At 49.1% G+C, this 15,477-nt stretch overlaps 1 protein-coding gene across 4 annotated transcripts in view; it reads right to left on the minus strand.

The window, feature by feature from the left end:
* Positions 1–188: 188 nt before the first annotated feature.
* PKIG (cAMP-dependent protein kinase inhibitor gamma) overlaps positions 189–15,477 on the minus strand; it is a 93,176-nt gene continuing 77,887 nt past the window's right edge. For all 4 annotated transcript variants that reach the window (XM_034639757.1, XM_034639759.1, XM_034639754.1 and 1 more), the window contains 2 exons: positions 4,862–5,035; positions 189–963 (listed from right to left, as the gene is read on the minus strand). In XM_034639757.1, the coding sequence (XP_034495648.1) occupies positions 884–963; positions 4,862–5,012 (231 nt within the window). In that variant the 5' untranslated portion in view covers positions 5,013–5,035 and the 3' untranslated portion in view covers positions 189–883. The remainder of the gene's footprint in view (positions 964–4,861; positions 5,036–15,477) is intronic.

A 15,477-nucleotide genomic window follows, 5' to 3' on the forward strand; every position in this document is an offset into this window, starting at 1 on the left:
AGAGGGACAGATGGAAGAAGACTCTTCCGGTACCAGGCCAAGGAGGGTGCCAGCCTCTGTGAAAACCAGCCTCTTCTCAGGTACTTCCTTGCACAGAAGCCCGGGGCAGTGATGGATCCCAGCTAACTGTGGACTTGGGGAAACCAGGCCCACCCCTGCTTTTGCTGTTTAAAGGAGAAATAATCATAAACCAGTCACACAAATCATCAGCATTTATTTCCTGGGTCCTAGGTGTCACTTATCTTGGTAGAAAGGGCAAAGAGTTGATCAGTTTTGAGCACAAAACCCCTTCCCTAGAAATGGATCTGTGGAGCTCTGTGAGGGGACGCAGAGCTGCATAGATGGTCAGTTTAGCTTATAATAATGCCTTCCAAAAAAACCAAAAAAACCCCCCAAAACCAAAAAACAACAAAAACACAAAACCACAGCTCCCTCCTCCTCTGCTGAAAAAAAGTTTAAAGTTTTTAAAAAGTTTAAAAGTGTTTTTAAAAAAGGGGATATGAAGATCTTGACCCAGAGGTTGGGCTTAGAGGGAATGGGGGCAGGGCTGGGCTGTGGTTGCTGCCCAGGCCACCTATGGAGGTGCGTTCTTGGGGGGGCCGCTCACCCAGGTACCCACTGAATAAACACTGCCCCCCAGCTACCGGGTCCTGGAAGTGTACCTGGGCACAGTGAGGAGGTGGTGGGCGAGTGGAGCCTGAGGGTGCAGGTGGAGGGCTTTCCCAGGGTAGGGGCCACGGTGGCCTCTGAGGGTGCCTTTTCACTCTGGCCTGGCTTGCCTGGGACAGGGGCTCAGAGTAGAGGCTGCCAGGCCAGTGCCAGGGCTCCCTGTCCAGGCGAGGACAGCAGGTCTCTTTTCCATCCTCCATGGGCAAGGTCAGACTCAAGACGAGGTGGTTCCATCGCTGCTCTCAGGCTGGTTGCTAGCTTCCTTGTCTGGGGTGCCCACCTCTGTCTGCCCTTCTGGAAAGGAGCATATACACACACGTAAAGCACAGAAGACTACCTGGTAGGGCCCAAAGTGCTAATAGCGGATGAGCCCTGGGGCACAGGACATGAGCGGGATTAGGGGTGGTAGTGACCAAAGGGACCTTTAGCTCGGCCTCTGACATGTTAATATTTACAAAGAAAATGCATGTAGTGCTACCAGTATGATCAAGGAAAGGCCAGGATCACAGAGGATGGCTACAAGCCTCTGGTGAAGGGCTGCTGAGGGCCAGCAAGTTTGCGCAGGCTCGCCAAAAGGAGAGGGCAAATATGGAGTCCCGGCATGGAGCAGTGCTCAGAGGAGAACCAAGGTGTGGCTGGGGCAGAGCCCACAGCTGTTTCACTCTGCTGTGTCCTTACCAGGCCAGCCTCACCCTGATAGGGGCTCTGTCTTTGCATCCTTAGACTGAGCCCTTCACGGCCTAAGGAGGACAATCCCACCCTGTCCTGAGCTTCTCCGTGCAATCCACACAGCCTGGAATGATTAGGTCACGACACAGAAGAAAACAGTAGGCTTGGAGATAGGCGGTGGAGGGAGCCGATGTCTTTTCCACCGCATTTAACTCCTGCCAGAAAGCATGCTGCAGAGTTTATAAAGGCCAGCTGTCCTCGACGCGGCCTCATTCTGTCCATGTAGCGGTCTCAGGAGGGGTGGTGGTGGCAGCGAGTGATGTGGCCTGAACTTGGACAGCTGTGCCCGCCCCCACCCCGATCCCCACCCCCTATCCTGGGGTGGTACCTGGAGCAGAAGCTTGGGCCCAGAGGGTCCTTCTGGACCTCCAGAAGCCTGACAAACTAGTCTGCACTTTGGGCATGTTTCCCAGCTTGCGATGCTCTCTCTGACCCTGAGCTTGCCCTGGCAAGCAGGAACGTTCTCCTCAGATGCCCCGGTAATTTATGCGCTGCCATTCCCTTGCTGTGGGATGTCAGGCGATCTAGGTCACCTCCCTGAGCCTTTGCTTCCTGGTCTGTAGAATGAGGGTGGGGACTGTGTGACGGGAGTGTAGGGCCCACAGGTGGTCATGTGGCACGTGGGAAGTTCTTTGCCAATGGTAACAATTCCTCTCTGCCGGTCCCAGCTTGCTCTTGGCCAGGGGAGAAGGTGGTTTTGTTTTGTTTTTTAAGAGCGAGTGAGCACGAGAGAGAGCGGGCAAGGAGGGGGAGAGGGACGGAGACTCTGATGCGGGGCTTGGGCTCACGACCGAGATCATGACCTGAGCCAAAATCAAGAGTCAGATGTTTAACCACCTGAGCCACCCAGGCGCCCCGGGGGAGAAGGTCTTGAGCAATTTCTTCCACTAACCAGTACCCCTGGGACCCCCTTTGGGGCCAGTTCTAGGGCACAACTTGAAATGTTTCACGGTCACATATGCTTGGGCACCGTACTCCTTTCTTCATGGCTTGTCTGTTTCATTATTCGGCAGAGTAAGGAGACGTCTGCACTCCCCACATGCGGAGCTATCAGGAAAGGCAAAGGTTTGTGTATGTTATAAGGGAACATTAACAAACACGAGCAGGCCGGGCAGCCAGGCCTTCAGGACGGGCCAAGGCCCTGCCTCCTCATCCATCTGGCTAGGTATCCGTCTCCTGGGCTGTTTTAAGCACACAGATTCTCAGCTGGGCCTGCTGGTCAGGCTCTCTGCAGGCCCGCTCCCTCAGCGAGTCTGGGGGCCTGAGCATAGCCTCCAGGCCTGCCTGTGGAAACCGTTCACTGCAGGGCCCACTGGAAGGTTCCCTGGCCAGGTCAGCCTACAACTGTAGCATGAGTGCTTCACTTTCCTGTAGTGAACACTGTTCCCTCCTCAGGTCCCCTTTTCAAATGTCTGTCACCCCGGCAGGCAAATGTCCTAGACCCAGAGGACAGGGACACTTCAGGGATTCCAAATTAGAGGAAACAGGTATTCGAAGGGCTTGGGTCCAAGGATGAGTGGCTACCACTGCTGAGGGGGGGGCGGGGACAAAATTTACCAGGGCCGAGGATAAGGCTGCAGCTCTGAGCAAGCCCTCTGGCTGCACACCCCGTGTGGGAGAGAGGCATGCTGGTCGGAGAACAGCCCTTGACTAGGCAACCTGTCCCACCTGCCAGATGCCATGTGCCACGTGCACAAGACAAAGACCCAGGAGGCAGAAGCCCCCAGCCTAGAGGGCTGCTGTGCTAAGTGGGGTTATGGAGTGGCTGGGAGCGGAGGTGCCGCCTCCTGCTTGAGGGGCAGGTGGTCAGGAAGGTTTCTCAGCAGAGAGCGGTCTGGATCTCTAACACTGAGAGACGTGAGCCAGGTGAGGGGAGGGCAGGAAGAGCCAGCCTGAGAGAGCAGTGTGTTAAGGTCCATCGGGGGTTGTTGAGAAACAGATGCGCTTTCCTCTGGCTGGGTCAGCGGCAGCAGGCTGAGCGAGCTGTGAGGCATGTGGGCCACAGGACAGGGGGGCTGACCGCTGGACCAGGGAAGGGGTGTGGAGTGTGCTTCCTTGCGCTGGGGGCTGTTCTAACTACGTTAACCTGCTGGTGGCCCTGAGCAAGCCACCCAGCCTGTTGGGCCTGTTGGTCCATCTTTAACAAGAGTTAACAGGGTTGAGTCCATGCCCCCGTCTGCTTTATACTCAGTGGTCACTGCTGGCTAACGAGCACCAAGAGCTCTAGACTGGAGACTACAAGGGGGGGGGTGGTAAGCGGCGGTCCTCCAGGACAGCTCCGTGGGAGACCCACGGGACCCAGAGTGGCAGTCTGCTGTGGAAAGTGATGTGACAGCGCCTCCACGGAACTATGGGGACAGGGAGGAGAGGGCTCTACCCAGTGCAGGAGGGTGAGGGAAGGCTGCCCACAGCGAGGTCCCAGGGCTGACCAGTGGACTGAGCAGAGGAGAGTCCACTAGGACAGAAAGAGAAGGAGGGGTGCCCCAGGCACTAAGGGGGTTGGCGGCTGCTACTGCCCGCGTTTGTTCATTCATGCGGCCTGTGGTTTCCGAGCACCTGCTCTCGTGAGCTCACCTTCAAATGCATGAAACTTTGTCACTCACTGTTCAGGCAGGCCCCTCTGAGCACCAGCCACAGGACTGGGTGGGAAGGTTCTAGCAGAAGAAACCATGACATAGGAGGCTCTGGACAGGGTAGGCCTGTGCCTTGACAGAAACAGATCCATGGTGGGTGTGACTGGAGGACAAAAGGTGAGGGCAGAGGGGCCCCGATGGGATCCAAGAGGCAGGGCAGGGCCTGGTCACACAGTATGGCGCTGATGACTCCTGCTTCACTGTGTGACAGGAGGCTTGAGGCAGAGACATGATGGGATAGGACAGTTTGAGTGAGCCCTGCTGGCCGCTGGCTGGCTGGTGGGGAGTGGGGCGGGGAGGCCAGGCATAGGCCGTGAGTGAGCCAGGTGGGGGCTGTGGGGACGGAGGGAAGTAGAAGGACCTGGGATGTGTCTGGGAAGAGAACTGACAGGACCTGTGGGTGGGTGGAGGGTGGGGCGATGAGGAAAGGGAGGAGGCCAGGATGCTTGGCCAGAGAGTACTCAGGGCCTGAGACACTGGCACCCTCCGGCCTAGAAGCTGGTTGGCCTCTTGGCCATTGACCATGAAACTGGGGCCTGATTTAAAGTGGGGAGTTTAGGGACACCTGGGTGGCTCAGTCGGTTAAGCATCTGCCTTTGGCTCAGGTCATGATCCTGCTGTCCTGGAATCGAGCCCCACATCGAGCTCCTCGCTCAGCAGGGAGCCTGCTTCTCCCTCGGCCTCTGTCCCTGCTTGTGCTCTGTCTCGCTCTTTCTCCCTCTCTCTCAAAATCTTTAAAAAATAAAGTGGGCAGTCTAGGACTTGAAGGGTGGTCCCTGGAGCCCAGCAGAGGGGCTCATGTGCAGGGATGAAGACCCATCTGTTCTGACCTGCCCCTTCAAGTGTCAGCTCGCCCATGTCTCCAGCCAGCTTCCTCACGCTCACAGCCTCAGAGTCCCCCTGGATGTCAGGAACCGCGTTCCGACGCCCTGTCCGGTCACAGGAAATGAAGTCCGAGTAGGAGGACTCAACCTCCATCATGCCTGTCGCATCGCTCCTCAGACCTGTGGGAACAGGGGCAGGAGGACAGGTGAGGCCAGGTGCAGTCCACAGGGAAGACTCCTCTCTGGGCCCCAGCACGGATGTCTTTTGACAAAATGAGTTTTTTGTCTAGATCACTGAAGACAAAACAGCAAAGAAAAGTACAAAGAAAATAAATCACCCATAATTCCACACCCAGGAAACCAGTACCAACAGTTTAAAGAACACTCTTTGTCTTTCCGCTCAAGTTATTGATAACTATCTAGCTCTGGCCAGGTGCCGGAGATGCAGCCGCGAGCAAGTCAGCCATGGTCTCTGCCCCCAAGGAGCCAACAGTGTGCTGGGGGCCACAGCACATTGCCTAAATCACCCAAGGAACTCCGAGGGTGCACAGGGCTTCCAGGGAGAAGGCAGGGTGCTGGAGTGACGTAGCAGGGTCTGACCCAGACTGGGGATCAGGAAGCAACATTTTAAAGGAACTCCAAGGAAGAACAGGTGTTATTTAGACAAGCTGAGGGGAAGAGCGTGTGTGAAGGCTCGGGGGAGGGAAGGGTACGGTGAAATGCAAGAACCAAAAGAACCACGGGCGGGAGTATGCTGGGAGAGGGACAGGGACGCTAAGAGTGCTGCCAAGCCAGGCAGGGGCCAGATCATGTCTGCAACTTGGTTGCAGGTCATGAAAGATCAGATCTGCATTTTCAAAGAGGACTCTGCAACTGGGCTGAGCAGGGCCCAGAACGGGCAAGTTGTGGGGCTCCTGCAGATGAGATGTGAAAAGATGGTCAGTGAGGAAGGAAGCTTTCTGACATGACTAAGCGGAAGTGTGGCTTACTGAGCAATGAACAGCAAAGGAGGAATGTTTGGGGGCATGATGGTGGAGTGAAGATTAAGAGTAGTATTTGACCACATCCCTGGGAGCCCTGTGGGCCCTGTAAGGGGAGACACCGAGTAGGTACATGGAGGTAGGGGGCTGGAACTCAGAGACGGGGGATGATATAGGGAAGAAAGGAAATTAGAAGTTACTGCTACAGAGATGATTAATCCTTGGTTGATAATACAGATGATTAATCTGCTGGTTGATAAGACAAACCAGAGAGAGAAGAGAACATCACATATAAAGAGCCATATATATTTGAAAATGTCGGGGGACTCATACTATACATTGTATTTTATAGCCTACTCTGTAGAACACTCTAGAACATGTCATTACGGTTCCCTCTAGATGAGTTTTGTACACATGTACTTGGTTATACCAAGATTTGATCAGTCCCCTAGAAATAAACATGGAGGTATTTCCAGTTTTCAACCATTAGAGACAGTATGAGGTCTTTATGTAAATCTCTGTTTTTGAGTACCTCTGCTTTTCTGAAGGCAGTCAAATCACACCAGATGGACCACGGATATAGCAAAGTTTCTGAGATAAACTGTTAATTGCAAAACAACACCTAAGATAGAAACTAGTTTCTGTGGTAAAGAGCAGATACAAGGGAAAAAACCTTGTCAAGTGTGGTTCTTTCTAATGAAGGGGAACTTTTTAACTTCTAAGACTATTTTTTAACGGTGAAGTTCTTATCGGCCCAAGTTACTGTGTGATCCTTTCATTAGGTGATTGACTTCGGCAGAAGGTGCCTGGGAGTGGGGTGGAGCTCAGTAAGGGCTGGGGGGGGTGGTATGCGCTGTGTGTGCGCGTGTGCGCGCGCGTGCACGCGTGACAGAGAGAGAGAGCGGCGCATGATAACGGACGGGCTGCCGGTGTGGAAAGCTGGCCCCACATCTCCCCACAACACCCAGCTCAGAAGAGAACTAAAGAATACATCGGGGCACTCCAAGAATGCTCTGCCCCTCCCTGGGCCTGTGTTACCGCATCTGTAAAATAAAGGCCGGGCCGGATCCTGTCTAAGGCAATCCCCCCAAGCTCCAACAGAGGGCGCGCTCAGACTACTTTTCTTGGCTGCCTTGAGCAAAAGAAGTTGCCTTAGTGCTTTGTCTTCTCAGCAAAAAACAGAACACCACAAAACAGATTCTCTGAAGTCCCAGGAGGGGTTCCTTCTACAGGTCACCAAAGTTTTACTTCTGCGTTCTCCCTCTTGGGAAATGGCTCAAAGCTTCAGAACAGGGGACGGACCCACCGCCGTAACAGGAATAACAATGACATTTCTGACAAATAACAGCAATAAGAAAGGAAACAGTTACCAGGTCATTCCATGCTTTCTGGTCCTCACTTACTGAATGGCCACAGTAGCCCTCTGAGGTCAGTGAGGTGAGTTTAGAACCGTGACTCAGAAAGGCCTTGGGCAGACCCATCTGGCTCCCAGGCCCAGGCTCATCCTCCATGTTACATCTGCGGCCGAGGGCAAGGGACAGACCCTGGGCAGGCCACACCATCCCCCCAAGCCCTGTCTCCTTAGCTCTTTCCCAACTAGAATGTCGGTTCCACGAGAACAGGGAGTTCGTTGTGCCAGACCAAAAGGCCTAATCCAGGGAGCTCAGCCAACATACTCTGGCTGCTCCATCCTTAGATTCTTTTTTTTTTTTTTAATAATGCTTTTTTTATTATATTATGTTAGTCACCATACAGTACATCCCTAGTTTTTGACGTAAAGTTCCATGATTCATTACTTGCATATAACACCCAGTGCACCGTGGGTATTAAGGAGGGCACGTATTGCATGCTTAGATTCTGACCAGTGCGTGGCAAAGACTATGTGATCAATAAATATTTTTCAAATTTCTGTCTACCTATCTATCTTCCCTCCATCTCTCTTGTCCCTATCTGTGCAGATGATAGAGTGACTCCTTAGGACTGCTGGGAAAGGACTCTGTCCACTGTAGACTGCTGCGATGTGCTTATCTGCTATCTCTAGGATCTGACACTGTGGGATGGAGCTATAAGCTCCTTGTAAAAGGCCAGCTTCCTGCTGGAATAGACACCCTGGGGCTTTGGCTCCTGCCCTTGCCTTACACGCTGCCTTGTGCAGGGAGCTGACCCTCCTGGCTCAGAGAGGGAAGTGTGCCAAGCGCAAAGCCCAAACCTAGAAAACACCAATGCGGCCAACGTGCTCCAGCTGCCCCTGCCCCACCCTCATCCTCTTGGGGAAGAGGGATTCCGAAGCGATTTTGGGTTTAGTTAGGGGAACCCCCTGAGCCCAGCACAAGCACACAATTTCACTCTTCTTCAACATTTGAATTCTTGCTCTCTGTTCTTTAAAGTCAACAGCAACGGGGAAATGAATCCTTGGAGTTGGAAACTGTGTCAGAAAATGGTCATTATCAAACTGCTAATGAGAGTATAAACTGCCAGAGCCTCTCTGGGGAGTGATTTGCTCAGATGCATCAAGGAACTTCAACTTTTTTCATATCCTTGAGTAACTAAGCTCATAATGATTTATTTTTAAGATTTTATTTGAGAGAGAGGAAGAGAGAGCATGCTAGAGAGCACAAGCAGGGGGAGCAGAGAGGGAGACGGAGAAGCAGGCTCCCTGCTGAGCAGGCAGGGACCCTAATGTGAGGCTTGATCCTAGAACCCTGGGATCGTGACCTGAGCGAAAGGAAGACGCTTAGCTGACTGAGCCACCCAGGCGCCCCTCATAATAACTGATTCTAAGAGTCCAAGTTGTGCATGAAGATAAACGTACAAAGATATTCACTATGGTATTATTTGTAATAGTCAAAAACTATGACACCAAAATGACCTCCTATATAGACAACAGAGAAATATATACATATTTCACCAATTTATAGCCAAATGAAATATACTTCAGGCATTAAAATGTTCATAAATTTATCTCATTTGAGAGAGAGAGAGAGCACACAGGCAGGGGGAGGGGCTGAGGGAGAGAATCTTAAGCAGGCTCCCTGCTGTTGAGTGTGGAGTCTGACCTGGGGCTCAATCCGGAGAGATCGTGACCTGAGCCAAAATCAAGAATCAGACGCTTAACTGATTGAGCCATCCGGGTGCTCCATGTTTGTGAATATTTTTAAAAGACTCAGGAAAATGTCCACAATTGTTAAATGAAGAAAAATCTCAATGATATAATCACATATTTAAATTACGACTTAAAATTTTTTTTGTATTCTTCATAGTGAAAACATTCACTTTTTAAATCATTTCATTTTTGAGTATGTGTGCTACACGTAGTATAAAACTCAAAAAGAACATGCACCAAAAAGAATAAAATCCTTAGGAATAACCAAGAAGGTGAAAGACCGGTACTCAGAAAATTATAAAATACTAATGAAAGAAAGAAACACAAACAAATGGAAAGATATTCCATGATCATGGATTGGAAGAATTAATATTGTTAAAATGTCCACGCTACCAAAGCAATCTATAGATTTAATGTCATCCCTATCAAAATACCAATAGCATTTTTCACAGAACTGTAAGAAATAATACTAAAATTTATATGGAACCAATAAGACCCCGAATAGCCAAAGCAATCTTGAGAAAGAAGACCAAAGTGGGAGGTATCACATTTCAAGACAGGCAACAAAGCTGTCGTATCAAAACAGTATGGTACTGGCAAAAAAACAGACACATAGATCAACGGAACAGAACAGAGAACCCAGAAATAAACCCATGCTTATATGGTCAATTAATCTATGACAAAGGAGGTAAGAATATACAATGGGGGAAAAGACAGTCTCTTAATAAATAGTGCTGGGAAAACTGGGCTACTTTCTTATACCATACACCAAAATAAACTCAAAATGGATTGAAGACCTAAATGTGTGACCTAAAACCATGAAACTCCTAGAAGAAAGCAGGCAGTAATCTCTCTGACATTGGCCATAAGAGACATTTTCCTAGGCATGTCCCTTAAGGCAAGTGAAACAAAAACAAAAGCTATTGGGACTACATCAAAATAAAAAGCTTTTGCACAGAGAAGGAAACCCACATCACATCAACAGAACGAAAAGGTAAACCTACTGAATGGGAGAAGGTATTTGCAAATGATATACCTAATAAGGGATTAATCCAAAATATATAAAGACCTTATACAGCCCAAAACAAAAAAGCATAAATAATCTGATTAAAATGGACAGAGGATCTGAACATTTTTCCAAAAGACACTCAGATGGCCAACACATGAAAAGATGCTCAAGATCACTCAGCATCAGGGAAATGCGGATCCAAACCACAATGAGCTACCACCTCACACCTGTCACAACGGCTAGAATAAAAAAGACGAGAACTAACATGTATTATTGGTGAGGATGTGGGGGAAAAAGGAACCTTTACGCACTGTTGGTGGGAATATAAACTGGTACAGCCGCTGTGGAAAAGTTATAGGGGTTCCTCAAAAAATTAGAAATAGAATTACCATATGACCAGCAATTCCACTACTGGGTATTTACCCAAAGAAAATATAAACACTAATTTGAAAAAACATATACACCTCTATGTTTACTGCAGCATTATTCCTTTTTAAAGATTTTATTTATTCATTTGATAGAGTGAGAAAGAGAGCATGAGCAGGGGGGAAGGGCAGAGGGAGAGAGAGAAGCAGACTCCCCACTGAGCAGGGAGCCTGATTTGGGGCTCGATCCCAGGACCCCTAGATCATGACCTGAGCTAAAGGCAGACACTTAACCGACTGAGCCACCCAGATGCCCTGTTTATTGCAGCATTATTTACAATAGCCAAGATATGGAAGCAACCCAAGTGTCCATGCATAGATGAATGAATAAAAATGTGGTACATGTACACAATGGAATTATTTCATCATAAAAAAAGAAGATCTTGCTATTGGAGACAATATGCATGGACCTAGAGTGTATCACACTAAGTGAAATAAGTCAGAGAGAAAAAGACAAATACCATATGATTTCACTCATACGTAGAATCTGAAAAATAAAACAAATGAATAAAGAAACAAAGCAAAAGCATAAAGAGACCTACAAATGCAGAGGACAAACCGGTGGTTGCCACAGGGGAGGGGGGAAGGGGGATGGACACAATGGGTGAAGGAATGGGAGGTACAGGCTTCCAGTAACAGAATGAATAAGTCACGGGGATGAAAGGCACAGCATGGGGAATATAGTCAAGGATATCATAACAGCACTGCAGTGAACATAGTGTAAGGTATAAACCTGCCAAATCACTACATTGTACGGATGAAACTAATGCAACATTGTATGTCAACTATACTTCATTAAAGAGAAAGAGACAGAGAGAGAGAATGGAGGAAAGAACCTACAACAGCAACAGAGCCAGAGAGAGGGGCTGCTCCTAGTCCAGTGCTTTTGCAGGCATTGAGACTATAGGTTCATTCTGTCTCATTTGCCCAGACTTTTAATAATGTCCACAGAGACAGTCATTTCAGAGAGAGAGAGACTAGTAACAATGTAGAGACAAGAAGTTCACTAGAAAAACTGGTAGAGGTGACTTTAAAGGTCCAGAGGTAGAGATCGAAATGCGACAAGCAAAACTCTGCATTATATTGTTAAATAATTATTTCTGCCTCGAACATGTATAATTAACGATACACATTTTAAATTCCACATCAAGAAAATAGTAAGACCCAATAACTGTCCTCCAAAATCATGTCTTCTCCTGTGAAGATAAAGGCTCACTGGTTTCATCTTTCACTTAAATCTCTTGAATATAGTTATAAATTCAAATTAAAATTAGGTTCAGATTTCAGATTTGAAAATCAGTACCATGGAAAGAGATTTTAAAATGCAAGTAATACACATGTGAAAATACTTTGAAAAGTGTAACATGTAACATAAAGCTTAATAATGAAAAGAAACCCCAAACCTCAGAAGGTACAAAAGGCAAAGGCAAGAGCGCTCAGAGGCCTCCTCGGACTCAGACACCCTCCCCAGGGCAAGCACTTCCTCTGTGCTTCCAGGTGTACTGAATGCAATATATACATTCCCTCCCCCTCACTCCTTTTATTTCAAACAGAAAGTTGTTTTTTTATCTTGCTTTTTTCATTTAAAAATATAACCTGGAAACAATTCCAGATCACCCTGATGTCACAGCACTGATTACATCAAAACCCAAGAAACAAACCCAAAATCTTTTATAGCTAAAACTTTCTTTTTTTCATTGACTGTGTGGTATACTATTGTCTCACTACTGTAGACTGATTATTTCCCTCTTCTTAAAAAAAAATTTTTTTTTCAGATTTTATTTGTCAGAGAGAGACAGAGAATGCACGAGCAGGGGGAGTGGTTCTGGATCACACTGAGAAATAGCTTCCCTACTCTGAGTTTAGTAAAGAATTCTCCCTTGTTTATTTCTTACGCCTTCACGGCTTTATTTTTCACATTTAAGGCTTTGATTTATCTGGAATTTATTTCCTATAAGGTATGAGCTAGAAAACCATTTATGGAATAATCAAACTGAAGGGGATCCCAGAGCTCATCCTGAGAAGCCTCTCATTAATAGCTGGGGATACTGAGGCCCAGAAAGAAAAGTGTGTCGCCCAAAGTTCTTGCATCTAGGGGTCCTAACTCTTGGTCCAGAGCTCTTTCTCCTACACTACTCTACCCCCTCGGGAGCCCCACTGACACTACAAGTCTCCAAGGGGGGTGTGTGGTGTGGTAGGAGGCACCTAGTGTAAACATGTCCCAGCGCCCCTTTTCACTAGCTGGGAGACCTCAGACAACTCCTCTCACCTCTCTGGACTCGCTTCCTCAGCAGTGTGGGGATAACAGTAACACCCTGCTGATCGGGGGGCTGTTGAGAAGACTGAAAGAGACGATGTGCATAGAGTTTGATATGGTATGTGGAATGTGCGAGGTACGCAATCAATAAGTCACTAGTATGGCCTGTTTTCATTGGGTGTCTTATCAGTAAAACGGTGTTCTTGACATTTTCGTTCAACTCCTTTGTTTTTACTCTATGTTTAATGGTGTGCAGAAGGCCAAAAACTTCCACTTCCTTCTTTTGTTCTTTAGGGTGCTGAAGGGAACGTAAGTTCCGCACAAGTGGTAGCCCTGGCTGGTGTGTATCCTGCTACATCTGAAAGGCCCAGCGTACGGCTGAAGCTCAATGAATATTTGATGAATGAGTAAATATTAGATGTTCCAGATTCCAGGGCAGAAAGAGCAAAGGGTGTGCAGCCCTGCATCAAAACAGTGGCCAAAGGTCTGGCTCAGTCTCCATGCTGAAGGGTGATCCCCCTTCCTTTCTCCCAGCTTCCTTTTCCCCCATCTGAATATAATAAAGGTTGCAATATGCTCTCTACAGCTCCTCCAGTCCTGACATTTCTTCATTTCTTCCTTCGTTCCTCCCTCCCTCTTATTCATTCATTCACTCACTCACTGTTTACTGAGCACCTTCTACACGCCAGGGGCTGTGCCAGCATGGGGTAAACACTGGAGACTAAAAAGACATTTACCATCTGATAAGAGAACAAGGCACTGAACAGGTAAATGACTGATCATCACAGATAAGAGATAAGTGCAAAGAAAGAGGAGAACAGGTTCTCTGCGTGTGGATATTTAGTTAAGGGTTGTCTGGTCAGGGAAAGCCTCCTTAAGCAGGTGACCTTGTGTTGAGATCTACAGAAAAGCTGGACAGGGGGTGATCCAGGCAGAGTCAACAGCCAATCTGGGTCTACAGCAATCTACTATCTCCCATCTCGGCTCCAGCCCTATGAAGTGCTCAAGAGTGACATTCCTCTGCTCTTCTTCATCCTGAGATTTGGGGGCTTTCTTGGGGTCTGGTCACTTGTAAGGCATTTGACTCTGAATGCCCAGGATGGAAGGGAAGACTCTTGGACACAGCTTCCCAGACCCAGACCCAGACCCTTGGTGGCCCGGGGTCAGAGGCTCTTGCAGGTGCTTGCTTTGGGCGCTCACTGTCAAGCCCCACTGTCAAGAAGGAGCTGCCTTCTCCCTTCAGTTCCTAACACTCCCCCCAGCTCTGTAAACGGAAGAGGCCCTGGGCTCTGCCAAGAGCTACATGGTCTGTTCCAAGACTGCAGCTATTAGTCCTCATTGCTCAGGCCCATTCCAGTACAACTCTAAATTGTTTTCCAAATTTACCAGAAAGGTCATTTCCTGTTTTTTTTTTTCAAAAATTAAATATTTGCAGAGACCATACAAAAAGAAAGCAGACCCTTTTGCAAAGGACACAGGGCACAGAGTAAGACTTGGTCCCGTGGGAGAGGCCTCCCTCAGGGGTGGGGAAAATGCTCTCGAAGGCTTCTCTGAGGGAAGAAAGGGCTGTGGAAACCTGATGGAAATACCTACTGAGGGCCTACTGAGCTGGCCTACTGAGCTGGCATTCCTCAAATTCAAAGGGAAGTGTTTCCTCCCTCTGATGGGCAGCCACAGCCAGAGAGGCACTGAGGCAAGCAGGAAAGTCAGGGCCCCAAACTGAGCACCTCCCAGAGCCTGAGAAGGGGCAGGGCAGCTGATCCTAACCACATGAGGCCTGCACCAAGGGGCCGACTGGCTCTACCTAGTGCCTCAGGGGCCTACCCAGAGCCGAGTCACCAGAGAGGAGTCTCCCGCCAGGGCAATGCCTGATGTCCGAAGAGCAGCCGCCGGGGAGGCTTTATTTGGAGGCAGTCAGGCAGGGCCTTGGCCTCTGCACCCAGAGGGCCAGAGCCATGTCCCCCCAGGGGCAGGTGGTGGAGACACAGGCTTCTGAAGGCCACTCGGTGAGGAGGAAAAGGCAGGGTGCTGAGTCACACGAAGTCCTCAGCGACCTCCTGGTTGTCTGTCCTTGTGGACATCCTTTTTCTCAGATGTCCACCACACTCCAAGGGCCTCTCCTGATGTCTGTGGCCATGTCGCAACCCCTTCTACACAGGTGCCTCCGTGTTAGGGACTTTTGTGTTACAGGCCCCTAGGACCGGATCAGGACCAGGCTTGGGTCCTCCTCTCTCTCTGTTGGTCCCTGGAAGTTCTTAACCCTTTCCCTTAATAGTATGTGTTGATGACTCCCCATACAGCCCACAGCCTCTCTCCAGAGCTCTAGATTTGCCAACCTGACTGCCTCCTTCACACTTCAAACTTCACATGTCAAGTCACAAGCCCGCTCCCTCTAGCCTTCCGCAGCTCGGTGAGGGCACCACCTGTCCAGACTGCTGAAGCTGGAAACCAGAAGTCATGCTGGATTCCTCCTTGTCTTCCACTCATATACAATCCCTCACCAGGTCCTGCCATTTCTACTTGCGAAGCTCAGTGTGGATCTGCCCTCCTTCCCCCTCCATGGTCACCACCTGGTCTCTGTCATGCCTCACCCAGAGGAGTCTCTTCACTGCATCCCTGTTCTGCCCTTGCCCTTGGCCCAAGGTCTATCTATTTTGTATACGAGCAGCCGGGGTGATGTCTGCAAATCAGACATTGGATCATTCCCCTGCTTCATTCAATCTTTGATGCTTTTCCGTTCCACATCCAGCAAAATCCAAATTCATCCCACCAGCCCCTGAAGTACTGCATTGATCTCAGCCCCGCCTTCCTCTGTGACCTTTCTTCTCATTCCCGCTGTCTTTCGGCC

Source organism: Ailuropoda melanoleuca, chromosome 13 (genome assembly GCF_002007445.2).
Source record: "Ailuropoda melanoleuca isolate Jingjing chromosome 13, ASM200744v2, whole genome shotgun sequence".
NCBI classification, from domain to species: domain Eukaryota; kingdom Metazoa; phylum Chordata; class Mammalia; order Carnivora; family Ursidae; genus Ailuropoda; species Ailuropoda melanoleuca.